This window comes from Ananas comosus, linkage group 13 (assembly GCF_001540865.1).
Source record: "Ananas comosus cultivar F153 linkage group 13, ASM154086v1, whole genome shotgun sequence".
Lineage (NCBI taxonomy): Eukaryota > Viridiplantae > Streptophyta > Magnoliopsida > Poales > Bromeliaceae > Ananas > Ananas comosus.
In genome coordinates, this window is record NC_033633.1 from 2,598,551 (window position 1) to 2,621,324 (window position 22,774).

At 33.4% G+C, this 22,774-nt stretch overlaps 1 protein-coding gene across 2 annotated transcripts; it reads left to right on the top strand.

The window, feature by feature from the left end:
• On the top strand, positions 14,944-16,961 carry LOC109719814 (NAC transcription factor 29-like). Of its 2 annotated transcripts, XM_020246633.1 has the most exons (4): positions 14,944-15,231; positions 15,703-16,007; positions 16,145-16,373; positions 16,467-16,961. In XM_020246633.1, the coding sequence occupies exons 1-4, from the start codon at positions 15,063-15,065 to the stop codon at positions 16,679-16,681; spliced, it is 918 nt and encodes a 305-aa protein (XP_020102222.1). In that variant the 5' UTR covers positions 14,944-15,062; the 3' UTR covers positions 16,682-16,961. The 2 variants fall into 2 exon arrangements, with proteins under 2 accessions (XP_020102222.1, XP_020102221.1); XM_020246632.1 differs by having other exon boundaries at positions 14,946-15,231; positions 16,145-16,961.

Genomic DNA, 22,774 nt, shown 5'->3' on the forward strand with positions numbered 1-22,774 from the left:
CACAAAGTATACAAGATTAGAGTTTGATAACCAAAATAGTAACACACAAAATCATACATTGAATTTCACCAAAGGTCCTCAACTTTTTCTTTTTTGGAGGCTTCAAAAGTTACACAAATAAAACGTAAGTTCAACTACTTTTGCTGTGCATGATGATAGCTTAAGGTGATCAGATTAAGTTCATGCACTGTAGTAGTGTGTACTTGTAATAGATCCCACAATATACATGCAGCCAAAGATATCGAGGGTCGGATTCGAGGCGGATTTTTAAAAACGCGAATCTGAATCCGACTCCAAACCTAAGATTCGAACCTGAACCCAAACCCGACGGATTTTAAATATCTATTTCCAAACCCGAACCTGACCAAAATCCGAATCCGAACCTGAAAATTCGAACCGGAAATAATTATTTTTTTAATATTTTAAAATATATTTTATTAAATTTAAAATTTTAAAATAGAAATTTAAATATAACATCAAATTTTTATATACATATTATATATAATACAAAATAAATTCGGGTTCGGGTCGGATACAGTCAAAATCTATATCCGAATCTATATCCGTCGGAGTTTTATTTTTGATATCCACATCCGAATCCATATCCGTTTAGCATTGAATATATCTGCTTCATTCATATTAGGGTTCAAATAAAATTTCGAATATCCATGTTCATTGACATCCCTGCATGCAGCACCTCTTGGTGGGTTGTGACAAGGATTTGGTGGAAAGTACTACAAAATGTGAACCTTGTGCCAAGATCATATGAAGCATGGTTCAATGTATGTGGATATCAATGTTTGAATTTGTACAACAATGCTTTGTGCCTGTCACTGAAATGGTCCAAAATGTGTGACTCAACAAAGTCAACATTTATGATACTTTAGTGAGCATTTTTGTACCTCCCTTCACATAGGAGGCCCATCATTTTGGATTGTTTATCCTTTCCCTAGTGACATTTAGTACATACATGTGTGACAAAACCAATGTGAACTGCTTATGTTGTTAATTTGCATGTCTATCTTATCTTTCACATTCATTTGGCTAAATGATTGATGCAGGTTAGATAACACTAGGCTACAAATATTGCAGCGTAGCCAAAAAAATAAAAATAAAAAATAAAAAATAACAAAAGAAGGAAGAGAAAGAAAAAAAAATACGCTACATAGGCTAGATACAGACCACACAAGAACTAGGAAAGATCACATAGATGTAGAATAAAATTTCATTAACGAAAACCTTTCTTTTTACAATAGATATCAAGTCTATTAGTAGGAAATCAAATCAAACTTCTAATCCTAATCAAATCTTGTAAATTTAGAAATGTTTTCTAAAAACAAACAAATCTATTCTTATTTAAAACTTGGAAATCCATGCATGTTCTTAGGAATTTACTCCATAATAAAAAATTCTAAAAAAATTAAAACAATACTCAAAAATAAATTAACAATTCACATTTTTCTGTTGTCATATTCGAATATATATTAATTGTGGGAACTTGCATACACAACAATTCGCGTATCTCTATTGTTAACTACAACATCAAATTATATTCTTTATTCATGAGCTAGGCTGCTATACTATCGGTAGCACAGACGTTTCCGTACTACAAAGTTTTTTTCAATGATGCGGTTTCTAAATCAATGATCGGCTACATTACACTTGATCTACACTATTGAAACTATTTGAAAACCAAATTTTATAATTTTTTAATATTATTTGGCTAGTAATTAAAAGGTCTCAAAATTGACAATTTTAATGGTAGATGTGATGCGTTTGTGAATTTAAAGGTATAAAATAATCTAAATTTGATAAAATTTTTATAAAAAATTATTTTACTATGTAGAGTAAGATTAGTAGCTCTGAACTTAAATTCAAATCTTCTATCATCAATTTTTATGAGATTTTTATTTTCAACTGTTTATATTTAAACCACTCGTTGGATAGACAAATAATGTCGAAAAATTATAAAATTTGATTTTAAAATACTTTCAATAATATAGATCAAATTTAACAGAGCCGATTATTGATTTGAAAGTTACATCATTAAAAATAATTTGATAATATGAAAACTTTTGTGCTATCGATACAATAGCAGTCGGACTCCTCTTTATTTGAGTTCATGGAAAGAAGTGTGACAAAAGCAATGTAAATTGCCGATGCCATTGGTAAGCGTGCTTATGCATGCTACCTTTTATGTTTATTTTTGGCCGCATAATGTATGCAGAGTCTATTTGGTCTAGTTTCTGATCGAGTGTGATCGCGTGGGCTTGCTAGTACAAATATTATAATGATTTTTGCACTTGAAAAGATATTGCTGTCAAAATGAGCTTTGTTTTGGAAAAAAAAAAATTAAAAAATAAATAGCCGTACATATTTCTTAAGCTGGTAAGTTCTAATTCATGTATTTAGCGCATGATATGTAGGTTCAAAAATTGTTTACTCGGTAAAATCAATGTCAAATAACACATCAATTTTTTTTCTAAAAAGTATGATGCAAAAGTCTTAGCAATGTTTAAATAATTGGACCTCCTAAATGTATCTTGAACAAACATGGTATCATGTTATCATATTATAATATCATTGAATTAAGATACGACACGGATACTGTAGCATCCTCGTTTGTCCGGTCCGGCATGGTCCGTCCGACAGCGGTCGGCTTATCAGTTTAGACCCCTCAACTTGGCACCGCACGGTCCAAAATGGGCCTGGGCCATGTCGGGCCAAATGATGGGCCCACACTCACATGGGCCATGCCTTTCCTCCTCCCAAGAGTATGCTATGGCAGGCCCTTGAGAGATTAAGTGTTTAACCAAAATATCCTCTCCAACAATTATATTTTTGATTATTAAGTAGAGTAATTTGGTCGACATGATTTTTAAAATTTGGCCAATTTGTATAAAAAATTCACTAATTTTAAGATTTCGTAAAAATAGACTGTTTTTTTGAATTTTACAAATCCGGTCTAATTTCTTAAAAAGATGACTATACTATTCTTCTTTTAAAATAGATAAAAAATACATGTATTAAATATTCTGAAAAATACAACTGGCAAGTCATTATTGCAGCTTTTTTTTTTTGTTTTGAAGAAATAAAATCTTATCTATCATGCAAATAAAAAAATTTAAATAATAAAAAAAAGAATATGAGTCCTGTCAGACCAGCACGACTGACATTGCCCCCTTAACCAACGTGTCCAATTTCTATCAACTTTTAATTTGAAAATCATAGTAACACCTACACTTTATGGTTGTTTTATCTCTATCTTGTTTTATATATATATATATATACACACACACACACACACACAGTGATGCATGCATAACCAATGTAAATTGCAATTTGAAATTTAAACTCATCTTGCACATTTTGTCACATGCTTGTGTTTTATCTCTTACTTTTTTTTTGACATTCCCTAAATTCAGAACATGCACATCCAGAGGCCTAATTTAAAGTTGGGCTAAATAAAATCAACTGGGTTGGGCCTTAATTAATAGTAGATTTGACTTTCTTAATCCGCGAGAATTAAAAAACCAAACTCTCTATGCTTCAAACAAGCCCAGGAAGCCTAGGTTATGGTTATCTGGGCTCTAGTTTTTTAATTCTTTGTTTTCATCTTTATTTTGATTGGATGTAAGTACTAATACAGTATAGTTAAAAATATATGCAGTTAAAAATATAACAGTTATAACTCTATGTACATTTTATGATTGGATGTAGTAGAAAAGCTACAACTACACATTTTTCTTTTAGTTATTAATGTATGCAGTGGGAAACTGTACTTGCAACTTTTATATTTTTCCCCCTTTGAAAAACAGGATTAGGCAAATGAGCTTATTTTTTATTTAAAATCATTTTTACATGTTGTTGTAATTACAATTACCGCTATCTGGGTGCAGTTTCAACTGCTGTATTTAAACCGTCTTATGAAGTTGCAATTGGACCCTTTGAACTCAAGTAGTGTGTTAAAGCAAATATAGTATTTAGATCTGCTTGGAATTAAATTAGTTCCTAAATAGGTTGGAGATTTGTCTCTAATCGTTTTTTCGACATATTAATAGTAGCAATAACGGCGTCAGTAACCGTAGCAATTGTACGTAAATGATTCAAATCAAATATCCTATTTAGATTCGTACGTAATTGAACTTTTACTACAACTGTAATTGTACATAACAAAACAGCCCTTGAATAGGCATAGACTCTGTCTACGGTCATTTTTTCGCGAAACAACGATGGATATGCGTTTACTCATTGAAAGGATATGGTGCAGATTTGAGAAAACGGAGGGGCTCGGCGGGCCGGTAGGTGGCCTGTCCATTTGACATGCAATTTGTTCGTTTATTTACTTATTTGTTTGTTTTCGTTTTGAGATCAAAAACAAAATATTTAAGATTGACCGCCGAACATATCGATTGATTTCTTTTTAATCTTTAGTGGAAAAACTATCAACATCTTAGCTTGATTTTGCATTTATTGTTCTTTCTTTTTTCACCATTGTTCTTGTCAATGCACTCCAAAATTAGTACTAGTGCGACATTTCTTTTTAAGATAGTGGTCTGAGCTATTCGTTTCGTACAGCTTTATTCAAACTATACTTTTCCATGAGCTCTGACTAAGTAAAATAAGTCACTAGTTTCTTTTAATTTCCTTTCATTAGTTTCAATAACATTGGGTAATTAAGATAGAGGATAAATTGCAGGATAATTTTGCTTTTATAACTTCACCCAATTTTTGAGATATTCTATCCTTATTTGAGCACGCATGTGATGGGAAAAAAAAAAAAAGAATCTTATTTATTATTTTTCTTTCTTTTTTTGGTTAGGTGATTAAAATTGATGCGTAGGGCAGTAATAAAATCCAATGATTTAAAAAGGGGAATAAACCGACTAGCTCAATCGGCCTAATCGTGATCTAGTCTATAAAACAGTTTGGCTCGATTCTTTTAAACCTGTGGTTCAATCATCAAACTGGTGAAAAAAAAATCAAACCGAATTTTTTTGATCAAATCATACTAAAATCCAACAGCTTAAAATCAACTAAGGTAAGTTTATTTTATTTTCTATTAGCACAAATTAGGCTTATAAAAAGCGATACTTGAAAATATATTTCTACTTAATTTGGCCTAAAAATTATTATTTTATGATAAAATATAACACTAAAAAATAATAATTATATACATATATTTTTATAGTAAGATATATTAAAAATAAAAATTAAATATTTACGACGCGATGTTGACGTCAGTAGTTCAACCAGTGATCCTTAACCAAATAATATTTCTGCATTAGCTGTTTCCCCCCATTTTTAAAACATCGATAAAATCTGCAAGTAGCGGAGAGGAGCAAATTTTCTGCATTCTTGTGTGCATGACTTTTCTGCATCAAAAATCGCCCAGGAGCGTCCTGGGCGGACGATAGAATAGAATCGTCCCGTATGTAGAAAAGAAATTCTGCACATGAAACTACGAAAAATCTGCGTCTGCGACGAAGTACAAACTAAGTAGGTTTCTCTTTTCAAAGGATAATTTAAACTCGATCGATCCCCAACCGTGCAAACTATCAAAATCTTATAAAAGGATATGCATTAATAAAGATCTAACATCAAGTGATGTAACATCTCAAACATAAGTCTTTTATTTAATTAGTTTGAAAACTCTTTAAGAGTCTCAACTACCCCCTTTAAATTAGCTGAATATTGACTTCGACATTTAGGACTTTGAATGTGAAACAGCGTTTAGTGACTGCTTGGATGCTGTATTATTAGCTGTACGTGTTCAATATTATATACATATATATAAATAACTCTTTGATCATGTATTTTTTGGCTTTTTATGTAGCTATAGCTTCTAAGTCCATCCACATTGATGTTTACTGCAAATATAATTCACACATAACGTTGGGATAGTCAATTAGCGCACTAGAGGTTGAAATTTTGTTGCAAATAGAAGCAAGAAGTATTAATTTAGAGCTGTTACTTTGGAGGTCAAAAGTTTATGATAAAAACATAAGCACTGTTACTAGTATGTACACTATAAAAAAAGGTGTAAATTTTACACTCGCTTATTTGAATATTCGTATTGAGCCCTTATCTCATCAATTTTTTTGATACTAAACACCCAAAGGATTTTATAAATTAAACCCTAGGATGAGGGGTGTAGCACTAGCATTTTCCTAAAAAATATTTATTTGGAACTTATCTGAACTATGCTCCATTTTGCTTCGAGTGTCTAACCTTTATGAAATTTTGATTTGGTTATCTTAATTACTTCTCAGCTGATTTAATTTAAGCTATTTAATAACTCTACTACTTTAAAAATGTGGATGCACTGTTTATTAAGAGACTGTGATTTATACAACTATTTATGTTCTCATTAAGCGATATACCTAAATTTTAGAAGAAATTAAAAAAAAAAAAACTATCAACTAATTAAAATCAAAGTATTATATACAATTATTTTGAAGATTAGATCGTCAAATCCATAGTTCAGATAGATTCTACACACTTTTAGACAACGTAAATCTCCCACATTTGGCTTGCATGCAAACTGGTTTTGATAGCAAAAATGTAATAACCGGCTCACAAATACTAAAAACAACAAAACGTTGGTCCAAATCAACAAACACAAAACGGGGGACGCGGTCTAAATCAAAGGGCGTCGGTCCAATCTTTGATCAAGGACATGACACGTTCAAAGGCCCGGACGGCGTTGGGCCGCGCATCACGGAAGATAGTGTTATTACTTTCCGTCCATGTCACCCACCTGATTGCCGCTAGATAGATCAGACTTTTTGTCCTCAACTCACCATTATGAATGTTAGCTGTTTCCGTCCATAGCTGGCCTACATCCCCCGCTTCCAATCCACTTGTATCTGAATTTCCGACGCTGAATAGAAGATATCTGACAAAGACACTGTCCCGAAAGAGGTGATCGGTGGTTTCCGGGCATAATGCACAAAACACGCAAAACTGATCCACCGCGTATTCTCGACGGATCAATTTGTTATTAATATTAGAATTTTTAGTTCTTATATTTTCAATTATAATCTATTTTTTATCGGATGTGAGACTATTGGGACATCACACTAACAATACCAATTGAGTTTTCTTTTAGTTTTCATATGTGTTATCTACAATTCATGCAATTTGTTAAAGATGTTAATTTCTGTCCCATTTTCCCCTTAGTCATTTTTTTTTATGTGATATGATATTAGAGTTAACTCTAAACTCCCATCGTTCCATGTATTAGAAACTTTCATGTGATTAATAGTCCCACATCTGAGTAATTAGTACGAGTGAAAAGGATTAATATACATAATGTGTTCAAATCAAATAAGCTTAAACTTTTGGATTAAAGAGGTTTTGGATTAAATGGGTTGTAAAATATATCAATAGGGCTGTCAATCCGACTCGGTGTTTGTGATGAGCCAGCTAGTGTTTCAACTCAAAATTGACTCTGTGTTTGTGAACCCACTTGTGTTTCGACTCAAAATTGACTCGAACTCGACTTCTTTGTTTAATAAACTAATCGATCCCGAGTTCGCTTATTTAGCTCAAAAAGTAAATGAGCCCAACGCAAATTGACTTAATTCAGCTGGCTCTCTCATTTTTTTTTGCTCAATATAGCTTAAAATAAATAAATAACATATATATATGTACGATTATTTTTAAATTGATATTGAGCATTTTTAAGTTCCTGTTTTTTGTTAGTATGATTTTTAAATTTTAATACTAATTAGTTATATTAAAGCAAAAGCAAGCATTAATCATAATAAAGCAATTCTAATAATAATTATAGATAGGATTAATATTTTATTAAAGTTCAATTCAAAATAGCTTGAAATAATTTTGAGCCAGCTTGAATTAATTTTAAACCGAAAATGAGTTATCCCAGCTCGTCTTAGTTTCAAGCCTAACACGAGCTAGTACGTTTGAATTTTCTTGCAAATATATCATCTCGAGCTGATCCCACCTCGCTGGTGCTCGGCTCGTTCATAGCCCCATCTATCAAATTCTTTAGCACATGTAAACTTGAGCCGGGCGCGCAAGAACTACTCTTTCAAACCATGAGGTCGTGGATTGGATCGAGCGAGTTATATATATCTCTTTTTCTCACATTTTATGACAATTCCACTTACCCTTTTACATTCAGATCACGCTTGTGTGGGGGATATAATTAAACACTGTTTCCACACCTCAAACTAAACCAAATGTGTGAAAGCTTAAAGCTAATTAAGTAGGTGGTCAATATATATATTACCGCACATGGGAAATTAAAAAAGGACCATGCATGAGATGAGGTCACTGACTCATACATAATGCATGAAGAGGACATGTTATCCATGGTTATAAGAAAAGACATAATTAATATATAGACTAGCCCTTTTTATAGGGTACTAAATTGCACCACTAGTCCCCAACTTTTGGCCAAATTTCATTTGGATGCTCGAACTAGTAAATTTGATATTTTAAGGTTTCAAATTCTTAAAAGAACATATGTAATTTTGCCAGCTCTTTCTCCTGATTCATTAATTATTAAAGAAAATTAACTAAACTGTTGGATTAAAGGCGCACGTGAGATGAATGAAGGATCTATAGGATTTTGTGAACGATGTAAAGATGTACAAATAATATATTCTACGAAACATAAGAACTTAAGCGATGGAATTTAAAAGTTTAAGGACCAAAATAAAACTCGACTAAGAGTTAGGGGGATATATAGTTGTGCAATTAATATTTATCCATTTTTAATGTGTTGGGTAGGGTTTCTTTCAAAAGGGTGCCCTAATTTTCCAATTATTGGTTAGGTTCACAAGCATCTCTCATCATATGGTGCCAAAGTCAAGTTTGTTCACTCTACCACGGTTTTCAATTTGACATCTCTTTACTTAATTAATTAATTTCTTATTTATTAAGAAATTGAGACTTTTTTGTACATGTGTAGAGTGTCAACGGATACAGTGGGTGCTAACAATTAATATTTTGTTAAGGACACAAAATAAAATTTGCGTATGAAATCTAATTAAGGAATTTGCTATGTTTTTTTTTTCTACCAAGTTATATAAGTAAATCAAAAATCAATTAAGATGTGTTTGCATAAACTACATTAAAAATCCATATATGTGTTATACGTGTGCGAGCGTGTGCATGCATGCATGCACGTGCATATGTACGTGTGATTGTTGACACATATATCGGATGGCATAAGAGCGCGACTTCGTTGAGATAGTTCGATGAGCCATTTATGATTCATTTATGTTTTTTGACCGAAGTATCATGTAGTCATGTGCATACACGTATGGCGGAGGTCGGATATATTGGGCCCAATTACAATTGAGATTTACGCTACGCGCTTTAAGTAAATTAGTTGTTTTATAATTTATCAATTTCAAAATTGTAATTAGCACTGTTTTTTGACTGAATTATCATGTAGGTATGTGCATAGACGGCAGAGATCAGATAGATTGAGCCCAATTACAATCGAGACTTACGCTACACGTGTTAAGTAAATTAGTTCTATTATATATCAATTTCAAAATTGTACTTAGCACTTAGGTTTTGTCCCTTTCTTTTGGCGAGCAAAACAACACTATACCATTTGATTTCTACCTCCCTTTAGCCATATCAATATCTACTTTAATTAATTTCATGCGACTTTTTGACTATAATTGCCCCAAGCTAATACACTAAAGCGAGAGACTTATAAATGGTGGGACAAGTGGAGCAACGTTCGCATTGCATGTGTTATAGGACGTAGTCACACGCGATTATTGATGCATGTACATGCTCACCTACACTTTATAAGATAGTGCTTTTGATAAGATTACGACATACATGTATATATGCATATATGTGAGTGGACATATGTGGTTGGGATACATACAAAGCTCTCTCGAATTAGGTTTGTGTGTGGCGAGTCAATTTAGAAAATGCTAGAGCATGCGTGAATGTATTTTTTATGAAAAACTGCAGGATTTTTTTGTGGTGGTTATGCACGAAAAAAGTCTTGCTTTTCTTTTAAAAGAAAAGGACTGATCGAGAAGTAGAGTACGTCTTTAGATTGTGATAGAATAAACTTAAACACACGCGCGCACGCACAGAGAGAGAGAGAGAGAGAGAGAGAGAGGGTTCAGCTGCACCAGTGCACTGCCCAAGAAATTAAATGGGGTCCGTGGCCCCTTTAACATGATAACATGATATCATAATTTGGTTCACACCAACTAGTTTGTGACCAGCTCAGATGCTGCGTGCTACTGGTGTCTAGTACGTAAAATTACTTGTTTGTATCGCATGCTAGTATATGGGTTGGGTTATGTCACGTATTACTTGCAGATTAATACGTACATATGCAGGCTTAATTTGTTGAATCTCATGATCTTAAACGTGTCAAAGAAAGGTATTAGCAATAATAGTTCTATATTATTGAATACAAACACATGCATATGTCAAAGTCAAAGGGGAGCTATGAATAGTGGTTTATTGGAAACCAATCATAAGTTTTTCGTCACTTGCGCTCAAAACGACGTCGGTAACTCTTATACTATGTTAAAAGACTCGAACAAATTCAAAAACTTACTCTCTATATATGTTTTTGCACAACAAAATTTTTTAATATTTTTTAGAAGAAAAGTCAGAGTTTACTTTATTCTTTATGCTATGTACTGTTATTCCTGGTAAAATCAAGTAATGTAAAGGGTTTGAGTCACCATTATTATTGTTCCTTTTAGAGAAAAAGAGAGAAGCTACATACTCACTTTACTTATTGTAAATTTTTTAAAAATAAACTTAGCTAAAAATATAAAGTAATTAAGCTTCGAATTTTGGTTGCCAGTGTTACCGACACAAACGCGATCTTTAAATTGGATAAGGTTCTCCCAACCCCCACAATGTCCCAAAAATTAAAATGGTACCATTACTTTTGTTTCTCGAAGGACTAGCACGATCGCTGCTACATGATTATTTATTAGAGGAACCAATGACAAAGATCTAACTACGTGGCAAATCCATGTACCTGGATAAGGTTTATCATCTAGCTAAGATAAGCAACTACATTAAAACTGAGCATGTGCTCTTTGCTAAAAAGAAGTGATCGTACGAATGGTTTTGCAACAACAATTCACTTTTAGGATTCGTACATGATCTCTTTGTTCCACGTGATCAATGAAGATGTTTATAAAAAGAAAAAATAAATAAAAAGAGGGCTACGTACATGCATTTAAGGATACTTTAATTTTTATGTCACTCGAGACATGAGCCACTCATGCATGCACCCCCAAAAGAAAAAAGTTTCTCCGAAACGTACAGCAACAATACTGGTTCTCATTTGATTTTAATAAAATTAAGCTAACTTCTTGCGTTCAAGTTACAATTAAATCCTTAAACTTTTCAAGTTGTACAACTATGTGTTCATTTAAGTTTTTAACTTCGAGAATATTTTTTTATTTCGTTGGCATTTTATTTGCACGAATATATACAACCATCTGTATGTTTGTGTGTGTCATATTTTCAGTTGAACCATAAAATTTATATTAAAAACAAAGTACATAACAGTTCAGTACAGACTGTACACAGATTAAACTATAAGATAGAGCGAGTCATACTTGTACGATTCATATCCATCATCGGCAATAATTTTCTCTCGAGTATAAAGGGCAAATGCGAAGCACTTTATAAATATTTGTTATCAGTTATCTACCTTGAAAGTCCAAGTACAAAAATAAAACTAAAGGGTGGTTAATTAGATCGTCTGGATTTTAAAATTACTATAAATTATTAAATTGCAGGTAATCAATATAGTTGAAATTATATGCCACATTTAGACCTGCAGATTAAAGCTCACATATTATCCCAATTCTACATCCAAATTAAACATAATCTTCTAATTACCTATCGATTATTATCAGGAAAAAGATAGATAAAAGAACAAGATTTATTTATGCAGCTTCCAATTTCAAGCAACCAATATTGTGCTTTTAAAAGTGCCGGTCACCCTTGTGCACTTGTGCTTTTAAAATTCTCTCTCTCTCTCTCTCTCTAAAATTCTCAACTAAAATTCTTTCTCTCTCTCTCTCTCTAAAATGCACATGTGCTTTTAAAAGCACAGGGCTCAACTCTCTCTCTCTCTCTCTCTCTCTCTCTCTATATGTATATAAATGAGTTTGAATTTGAACAAAATATTTTGAAATATGTAATCTCTTATTTTATGCAATATCAGAATAGAAAAGGGGAAACTTCAAATACCCTCTTGTGATTTTACATTTTTTCACTTTAGTACCATGTGGTTTAAAGTGTATCAAGTTAGTACCATGTGATTTCGCACTTTCTTACTTTAGTACCATGTGGTTTCTAGTGTATCAAGTTAGTATTCTGTAATTTTATTTTTGTATCAAGTTAGTACCCTGTGGTTTCAATTTTCTCTTTTTATTATCCATTTCGGGGTATATAATTTAACGAAATATTAAACCACATAGTACTAAAATGAGAAAGTGCGAAACCATAGGGTACTAACTTGATACACTTGAAACCGCAGGGTACTAAAGTGAGAAGGTGCAAAATAACAAGGGGGGGTTATTTGAAGTTTCCCCAATAGAAAATTATGATTTTGAATATTGCACTGTATCAAAAGTATATATACCCTTCCATTTCTAGATATCGCTTTCGCCTTTACAGTGAATTGTGGGGTAACTCACTTTCCAGGAGGTTCACTTCCACCAATATTCGATCGATCTCGTCATTTGGCTCGTCAGCAACGCGCTCAATAATGGTCCAATCCCCAACGTTATTGTTGGATTTTACACTTATCCAACTATCATTAAATTCACATGCACCCACCAATCTTAGGACGACACCTACATTGCTTATTAGTTTTTTTTAGTACATTAATTTTATCATACAAGTACAAGAGATGAGGATGACACCTTGCACCACTTAATAAAGTTTTTTCTTTTTCCCTCTCTCTCTTCATCCTAATCTCCTATCAAGTAAAAGTAATAGCTAATAATTAACTAGAGGTGCTAATCCGAACGACGGCAAATTTATGTGTCATCGATCTTCGAAGTGCACGTCCAAAATAATCAACGCCCTTTACATCACATGGACGTGACAACATTCTAGGAGTCGCTAATTCGTTGGTTATCAGTAACTATTATGTTAGTGTAAATAATGCTTCAGATTAAGAACTTTGATTAGTTATTGCACGCAGTTTATGGCGCCGATCGCTTGATCAGTTTGCTGATATAGTAAGAACTGATCTAGAAGTATTCTTTGATTAGGGAAGACGCTGTAAAACTGACGGTACCTTCACTCCGTACGTAGAAAATTTCTACACAAAAATGATTCGATTTTTTGTTGTGCATGCGTAATATATGTTGTAGAATATATGTTGTACTTTATGCTGCATTTTGTTATGGAAGGAAAAATGTTCCTGGTCAAAAATGACTGCATGCATTTTCAGCCTGAGGTATATACCCATAGAACAACAAGTAGTAATTTACACGCGATTGACACGTCGATCATATGTATTTCATACGTAGCTAGGTACGTAGCTAAAGACTCTCAATATGTACATATATACACATGCGTACAAACACACATGCTAACAAAAGTAATACTTTATATAATCAATATAACTTCCTAAATTATTATTAAAGGTAAACTTCCATTCACCCCCTCGTGGTATAACGAATTTTTATTTTGTCACTCTGTGGTTCAAAATATTGTAATTAAGTATTCTATTCGCTTTGTTATCCCGTGGTCTAAAAAGTCATACCTAACTATTTTGTTCTTTTATTTTTTGTTTAACTGTAAGGACGTATCGTTAAATAGGGTACCATATGCATCTTATGGTTTTTAAAGAATTTCACTTTACTATCCTATTGACGACAGATTTTTCGATTAAAAAAAATAAAATCACATGATATTTATGTGGAACTTTTTGATCCAAAAGATGGCAAAGTGAAAATACGCAATATCATAGATAGGCAAGTTGAAGTTTATTAATTATATTATTAATTAATGAGTCAATATTATTATATTAGTTTATAGGAGTGAGCCAAATACATAAAGGTAATTAACTTAATCAACAGTATTTGATAAGGTTGTTTGAAATGTGCATACATAGTAAGAGAAATACCACTTGTACACTTTCGGGTGTGACATTTACGCTACCTCCCCAATTCAAACATTTATTAGAAACTTATTTAATTAATTTTATATATATATATATATAAATTTAATTAGACTGGTTTAAGAATATTATCCCTGAGTTGATAAAATGTAAGATTTATATTCACTTTTTGAGTATTTAAGGTAGTATTGTCCAACTCATCCTATTAATTTTTAGGATAACACTTCAAGTTGCCTTCATATGGTCTAGCATATTTTTTATTATTATCTTTAATTTTACTGTAACTATTTAGCATCAAATAGGACAGCAAAATATATTTTTTTACGAAGTACATTACCTTAATATGTACTTACTATCATATAATAGCAATATATTTTTACGAAAAAAAATAAAATCACTCTATTTTTTGAATTTATTTTTATATTTCATGTATAATTTGATAAATTTATATTTAATTGTTTAAAAAAAATTAAATTAGTTACTACACTATCATCGTATTCTATGAAGCACCGAAACAAAAGAGCACGTGAGATCCCATGTTAACCTCCCCTGCTGTCCATATCATTCACCCACTTCTCCGCTCGAACGTGTCCGTCACCGAAAATAACGCCATCAATTCCTCGTCATCCCAAAGTGGAGAACCAACGATCACCACGGCCCCCCCCCCCACCCCAAATTTTAACGAAATACCCAAAATGCCCACGCCAGACAAATTAAATTCCCGCTATGTCCCACCGTGGTGGGTCCCACCCACTTCACGACAAATTACACCCCTTCGTCGATAAAACCACCCCCGGTGCATAAAACCAACCCCCGCACCCTTCCACTCCCGGAAAATTTCAAACCCTTTACCTCTCTCTCTTTCTCTCTTTCTCTTTTTCTCTCTCTACCTCCGCCGCAGCCGCCGCCGCCGACGACGACGACGACGAAGACGAAAACGATGCCGAGCGGTGCGGCGGCGCCGACGCTTCCGCCGGGGTTCCGCTTCCACCCCACCGACGAGGAGCTCATCGTCCACTACCTCCGGAACCGGGCCTCCGCGCTCCCGTGCCCCGTCGCCATAATCGCCGAGGTCGACATCTACAAGTTCGACCCTTGGGAGCTCCCCGGTGAGCGCCGCCACCACCACCACCTTATGATAGTCTCTTTTGATGCTCGCTACGTGTTTGCTGTTTTGCCTGTGCCAGAAAAAAAAAAAAAGCGCTTTTTTGGGCATGGGGGATGGTTCTTCTCTACTACTGCTGCACTGTACGCAGCCGCTTCTTATGCTTGTCTCTATAGAGCTCACTACGTCTTTTGTTGCTTTTCCTGTGTAAAAAAAAAAAAAAACCGATTTTTGGCCACAGGGATTGGTGCTTCTACTGCTCCCTCTAGGCTCTAGATGCTTACTTCGTGGCCTGTGTTAAAAAAACAGCTTTTTTGGGAGCAGAGAATAGCTCTTCTACTAGTCTCTTTGGACGCTCACTACGTGTTTGTTGTTTTGCCTGTGTTAGAAAAAAGCGCTTTTTCTAACAGGGAGTTGTGCTTCTACTAGTCTATCCAGGCGCTCACTGCGTGTTTGTTGCTTTTGCCTGCGTTAGGAAAAGCGCTTTTCGGGGAGCGGGAGTGGTACTTCTTCAGCCCAAGGGACCGCAAGTACCCAAACGGAGTCCGCCCGAACCGCGCGGCAGCGTCAGGGTATTGGAAGGCGACAGGCACTGACAAGCCGATTGTCGCGAGCAGAGGGAACGCGAACGTCGGAGTTAAGAAGGCCCTTGTTTTCTACAAGGGTAAGCCCCCGAAAGGGGCTAAGACGGATTGGATCATGCACGAATATCGCCTCGCTGAGGCACTGAATGGGTATTCTCACCACAAGCCCGTGAAGAATAGAGACTCTTCTATGAGGGTAAAACACATTCCTAGGATAAGAAAAAGTCTATACAACGAATTCGGATTCAATATCATAACATACTCTCGCTTTTGTATGTATATTTGTATCTGATGCTAAATCTATACTCTCTTTGTATTGTGTTGTTGTTACAGCTGGATGATTGGGTGCTCTGCCGAATCTACAAGAAGAGCAGCCAACTAAACTCGGCGGAGCATGAACAAGAAGACTCCGGCGTGGAGGACTCCTACGTCTCAAGTTTACCGAATTCCTCGCCAAAGAACAGCCTAAAATTACCCAAATCCTCCTCTCTCACCGATCTCCTCGATAGCGTTGACTACTCCGCGCTCTCGCGGTTGCTCGAGAGCACGACCGATATCCCGAGTTACGAGTTTGGTCCCCTTGGTTACACAAGCTTAAACCAGCCCCTGATCAGTAGCAGCAGTAATAACTCGCACCACCAATTCTTTGAAACAGGGTCTTCTTCCCCTGCTTTGATCGCCGAGAACGGCGCGAAGCGCCAAAGGGTGGTTAGTTCCTGCTTTGAGGATGGCGGTAATGCTCTACAAACCGTGAAGAGGCCAAGTGATCATTCTAGGAGTTCTTCTAACATGGTTTACCAATTGGATAATCCCCAGTTCAATTTGCTAAGTCACCAATTGTTATTGAAGCCCCACTTGGGGTTGCAGTGAGGCCACACATATCAAGTTGAAAAGAATTGGGCATGGTTGATAGAATATTTCGGCTTGCTGATACATATGGAGCCCTTGTTTGTACAAAAAAAGTTTGTGTGGTTTTTTTACACAGGGGCATAGAATTAGAATTGCATGTTAGGAAACTTCTTCAATGATGGCAAAAGTAGATGCCAATAAAGAAAATTAAGGATGCAATATACTTGAAGAGAATGTGATGGTTTGAGTTGTACATATTTTTCTGGTTTGCAATTGAAATCTGCGCACCATTTAGGGTTCAGTTCAGTGGTTAGCACCACCTGCTCTCTTTTGAAACGCTTTCTTTTTTTTTTTTTTCCTATGCATCAATAGAGCTGGCAAATTAGCGAGCCGCCTCGCGTTCGACTCGCGTTCGACTCGATATTTGGCTCGCTCGAGCTCGACTCGAAATTAAATGAGCCGAGCTTGAACAAAAAAAAAGGCTCGAAATTCATTTCAAGCCGAGCTTGAGTATTACTCGGCTCGTTCGAATTAGGCTCGAAAAGCTCGAAAAGCTCGAATATATATATATATATAATATGATATAATATATATATGATATAAGTATTATAGTAGAGCTACTATGCATCGAAAGTATAAGAATGTGGTGCTTTCGATTTTTTGATTCTTAGATCAATCCCTTTAATCGTTTTTTATCTTTGGATTAATATTATTATTATCTTGTAGGGACCGCTCCAATCTTAGGAGTATTATTTAATCTAGAGGAGACCGCAATCATCCAACCATACATTTTAATCAAAGGGTAAAAATCAAAACATCAAATCTCCTATATTTTATAGCAAATAGTTCTACACTATATATATATAATATATAAAAAATATATAATATAATATATTTTATTATATATAGGTTGAGTGAATAATCGTGTTTAGTTAAAATTGGGCCAATATTGTTGGCCCATAAAAACAAACCAATAGACAAATAAAAAGCAAATTTTACTAAATTTATATATTTTTTCTTTTTTTCTTTCTTTCTTTCTTTCACAGAGCTCTAAATTTCAATATGTTTCTCTCTTTCTCTTTTCTGTCTCTCACCCTAAGTGGCCAGCCGGAAGCCCTCTAAGTTACCAAGTAACATCATATGCCCCGCCGTGCCTACCTTGCTATTAATTGTATGCTCGAGAAAATATACAGAATATTTTAAAGTAAAAAAATTATTATTCATATAAATTTAATTTTAGTTATATATGATGGATAGTTTAATCAATATTTATCTATATAATTATTTATTTTTGACTGCATAAATGAAAATGAATAATATAGAGATTGAAGGCGGAAGAAAGACATGTAGGCTGAAAAAATTAGATATTCAACTCAATAATTATTTTTTTTCATATTATAATACTATATTTCATATAATTATTTTGTACTTTGAACTATTAGACATATTTTGTATCAATTGATAGATAATGTTCTATACAAATTAAATTATTGATCGTAATAATGTTGAGAATTTCAAGCGGCTCGTTTAGGGCTCGAGCTCGCTCGACTTGAAATTAGGCTCGCTCGAGCTCGGTTCGAATTAATTTCAATCCAAGCTTGAGCTTAAATTTAGGCTCGAAATTAATTTCAAGCCGAATTTGAGCCGAGGTAAGCTTGCTCGAGCTCGGCTCGTTTCCACCCCTATGCATCAAATGGTGTGTGAGATTCCTCATTTGTCCTATGTTAATGTGTTTCCAGTACATTAGTACTGCTGCTGTACTTGGACAAAGTATGGGGTCTTTTCTTATCCATAAGAAAGATGTTGAGTGGGTTTTCCATTGGAATCATTGAAAGGAAAAGAGCAAATTGTATTCTTGTAGGCATCAATAGAAATGTATTCTCAGGTTAATCAGATGAGTCCAGCGAATTTTGGATATCCCATCAAGTTGTTCTCTGTAATCTTCTCTTAGAATAAAAAAAAAGAAAAAAAGAATACAAAACTATGTTTTGCTTCTTACTCTCTATGCGTGTAGCTTAAAAGGAATCTTTTGAAAAGTAAAATACTAGCTCAGAGTGCTTTTAGTATTTATGTTCAACGCTTCCTCTAACGTCTAAAAAGACTCTTAACTTGTGAACTTTCGTTCTGATGTCATATTAAAGATTATAAAACAATTATTATTATTCAAAAACTCACGTTAATAGAGAACAGTATATTTTACATTAATATCAACACAACCACACAAAAAAAATAGTTTAACATGACATAAAATACTAATATGGTGCATATTTTTTAGTGTATAGTTCTAATGAATATCTTCAAATTGTAGAATATGCCATGCAAAAGCTCATATATATATATGGTTATCCTTATCCTACGCGAATCGCCAAAATAATCAAAACTTTTATTCTTCCAATCGAAATATGATTCTGAAAAAGAATAACATGATGAGATTAACATGGACATATGTTCGGAAGAAGCTTCACTAAATAGTCATATACATATTACATAAAAATAAGTGAATATAGCAAATATATACTATGCTCAAATGTTTTTTTCATTTTTTCGACTTTAAAAGTAGCTGATGCATTGAGTGTTACACTTAAGAGGTGTATTCATATATAGATGGAAATTATAGGCCCCAAGAATATGGCTAAATTAAGGTAATTAATTAGCTAGCATCTTGTGATATATAATGTGAAATCATAGGGCTTAAAGCATGGATATAAAGATAATGGCGGCGCAATCGATTTACTCTTTCAAAAGATGAGTGTGTGTGATGAAATAAACCACTACATGATTTGTTCTTTACTGTCTCCTTTAGACTTAATCAGTTTCCCTATTGGAGGCACCACTTTGTTAATGAATTAATCTCATAGCTAGGAACTTTTCCATCTTAGGATTATTAATTATATTATCTCGATAACGCACACGATCCAAATCGAGAAGCTAAGTGCGATGTCACTATGTCGTAACCGCGATTATTATTCTAATGAAATGTGGATTAAAAGCTTAGTAGATGTTAGGCCTTGATGATTGAGGAAATGAGGAGTCAGCATCATGCGACTAAGTCATGCTTAACTTATCATGGATTATCTTAAACCCCACCTATCGAAATCCATTAAACAATTCAACAAAGGCGGTATCTGCGACCGCGAAAAAGGGCTTAATTATTTAATTATCTCATTGTGAGATTGCTTTTCTAGCGTTTAATCATTGATTCCTTTATTCTCAAGTATCGCAAATTATCGTGCACTAAACAACTGCAAGTAGTTACAACCGTAGCAACCGAAGAGAACAGCTCTCTAAGCAAAAGGTAAGCTTACCTTCCAAATCATCTTGTAAACAGAAAATGTATGTTTAAAGTGTAGCAGAGAACGTATCTGAAGTGTACTTTATTGTACTTTTTATTCGTGTCTGTCACGTTTATATATACTTTTACTTGTTATTTTCGCAATTTTTTTAATCAACAAACTTAATTAGAAGCAAAAATCAATAGGTGGTGTTTGGCTTTACCAGAAAAATCCCAAAAAATAATTTTCTCGTTGGAAAAGTATTTTACCTCTATTTGGTTTTCAGTAAAATATTTTTTCAGGAAAAGTTTTCCCTAGATTACATGACAAAGTCTTTTTTTCGTTTTCCGGATTTTTAGTCCCGGAAATAAAAACTATGGAAAAAATGTTTTTCATAAAAAAAAGGAGAAATTTCTGGAAAATAATTTTTCCATTATTTTCACCCTTAATGGGCTATTTCGTTCAAAGCCTAAGATCTCAATTAACACCAGGCCCAAAATTTTGGGCCTCACTGCATAAAAGCCCACAATAGTAGAATAGCCCATATAAAATAGCGAGGGAGGGGTAATTGGTTTTTTTTTTTTTTTTTTTTTTTTTTTTTTTTTTTTTTTTACAAAAGGGCCAAAAAGAAAAAAACAAAAAGTTAAATTCAAAATTGAACAGCTCCAGCTATTTGAAACTGTACTTGTTTTTATATCTAATTAAGTTGCGGGCATTTTGGGTAATAAAAACTGGTATCCATACCAGCAAATTTGCGGGTAACCTGCGAGTACGTAAAAATTATCAGGTCTATGTATAATCTACCCGTCGGTATGGATAATAATTGTTAGATCTACACGTAAGCTCTCTAAAAGTGTTTATATCAAAAATACTGTACTAATTTAGAGAAATTGTCATTAATATCTGTATCGATAAGAATCCATTTAAAATTAAATATAATTTTTTCTATTTTGCCCATCATCCATTATTAATGCTTTTTTTACTAAATCTTTCTTTTGCTTGAAATTATAAATACAATTAAATATACGTATACTAAATAGAAACTAATTAATTAAAATAAATTAAACTACACAAATAATAAACAAAAAAATCACACTAATTTAGGCAAAATAGAAAATAGATTCACAAAAAAAGTACAATAGTCTTTAGTTTTAATTAATTCTTAATTAAGATCAACATGAAATTCATATGATATTGAATTAAAAAATAAGAAATTCAAGTAGACGAAAAAGGCATGAATAAACTAATTAAATAAAAGAAAAAAAAAAGTCGAGTGATTTTTAAGTGAGAAACAAATTTATTAGCCCCACATATTACCATAAAATTATTTATAATTAGGCATAGCTAGGTGCAATTAAGTCTAAAACTCTTAATCAATGTAATAGAGGATATTTTTGATATAATTCATTAATTTATTTATAATGGCAAAAATAATGTTGATAATTTTGAATGAGTACCTACCAAGAATTTTAAGTGCTGTGGTAGGGAGTCGTGTCAAAAAATTACTGGCAGGGTACGACATAGTTTGTGTCGGTCATAAAAAATTCATATGTGCCGACACATAATAGTAATGAAATATTTATTTTCTTTAGCAACAAAATATTTTAACTATTTATTATGTATTTTTATCAAATCTTTTGAATTTTATTGAGAAAATTACTTACTAATTTAAAAAGCAGAGGGTTTTTAGCTGTGCCGTCGGCAACGAGGGCTGTATCATGCCGATATCTTGATGGTACGATACGATACGGTAGATACAGCTCGTGCCGATAAACACTTAAATTCTTGATATTTATAATATTTTATAAATTTTGAGGGCATCTTTAAAATTGCCTCTATGAATTTTCTTACAAAAACTTGTGGGCCACAAAACTTACGTTTGCCTCTCTCTTTGGTCAATTCGCTCTCTATTACTTAAACTTTGTCCTAATTTCTCTCTCTCTCTCTCTCATTAATTCTCTCTATGAGTTAAACTTTGTACTAAGTTTTCTAATTTCATCCAAACTTCTCTCTCTATTACTTAAAACTTTGTTCTAATTACTCTCTCTCTCTCATTATTTCTCCGTCGATGAGTTAAACTTTGTACTAATTTTTTTAATTTCGGCCGCAACTACTGAATAATAGTTGTAGATTATAAACACTATCAAAACTGATCTCCAAAATAATACAAATAATAATTTTCTTACAAATTCTTTAATCGTGAATATTAAAAGAGCGATTTGCTGTAAGGATTTCATGACTCAAAGGACAGATTTCATGACTTAAAGGAGCGTCGAGTATAATTTTGACTTTTAAGCCAGTATATAATTCTTTTAGATTTTTTTTTTTTTTGTATTTTTATACATCAAGCTTTTGTTATAATTTGCTTTATTAAAGATAATAAATTCCCACGACTTCGTCCTTGACCCTAACCGCCCAAAGACCCAGATCTACTCGTTTGTATGATAAATCTGTTTTTAATACCAAAAAATAAAATAAAATTCTTAATGATGGGGATATAAGTACATCCTATAATAATGTGTACACGTGTGTACATTTAGTATTTTCTTTTTTTTTTTTGGTGTGTACATCCTATTTAGTAGTATAATAATGTGTACACGTGTGTACATGTAGTATTTTCTTTTTTTTTTTGGTGTGTACATCCTATTTAGTAGTATAATAATGTGTACACGTGTGTACATGTAGTATTTTCATTTTCGAAATAGTATATTGTACCATGCGTCCAAAGATTATAGCGAGAGTGGCGCATTACAAAAACACTCTAAATATTCTTTTACAAATATTTCACAAATTTTAAGTTGGTTGGTTAGCCAAATTAATCATAACTAGCTCGCGGATTAAT

Bases quoted from the DNA above. Each gene is read 5' to 3' on its own strand.
- LOC109719814 (XM_020246632.1), top strand. From the start codon at position 15,063: ATGCCGAGCGGTGCGGCGGCGCCGACGCTTCCGCCGGGGTTCCGCTTC. The intron at 15,232-15,702 runs GTGAGCGCCGCC...TGCCTGCGTTAG, and splicing joins CGACCCTTGGGAGCTCCCCG to GAAAAGCGCTTTTCGGGGAG. The intron at 16,008-16,144 runs GTAAAACACATT...TTGTTGTTACAG, and splicing joins ATAGAGACTCTTCTATGAGG to CTGGATGATTGGGTGCTCTG.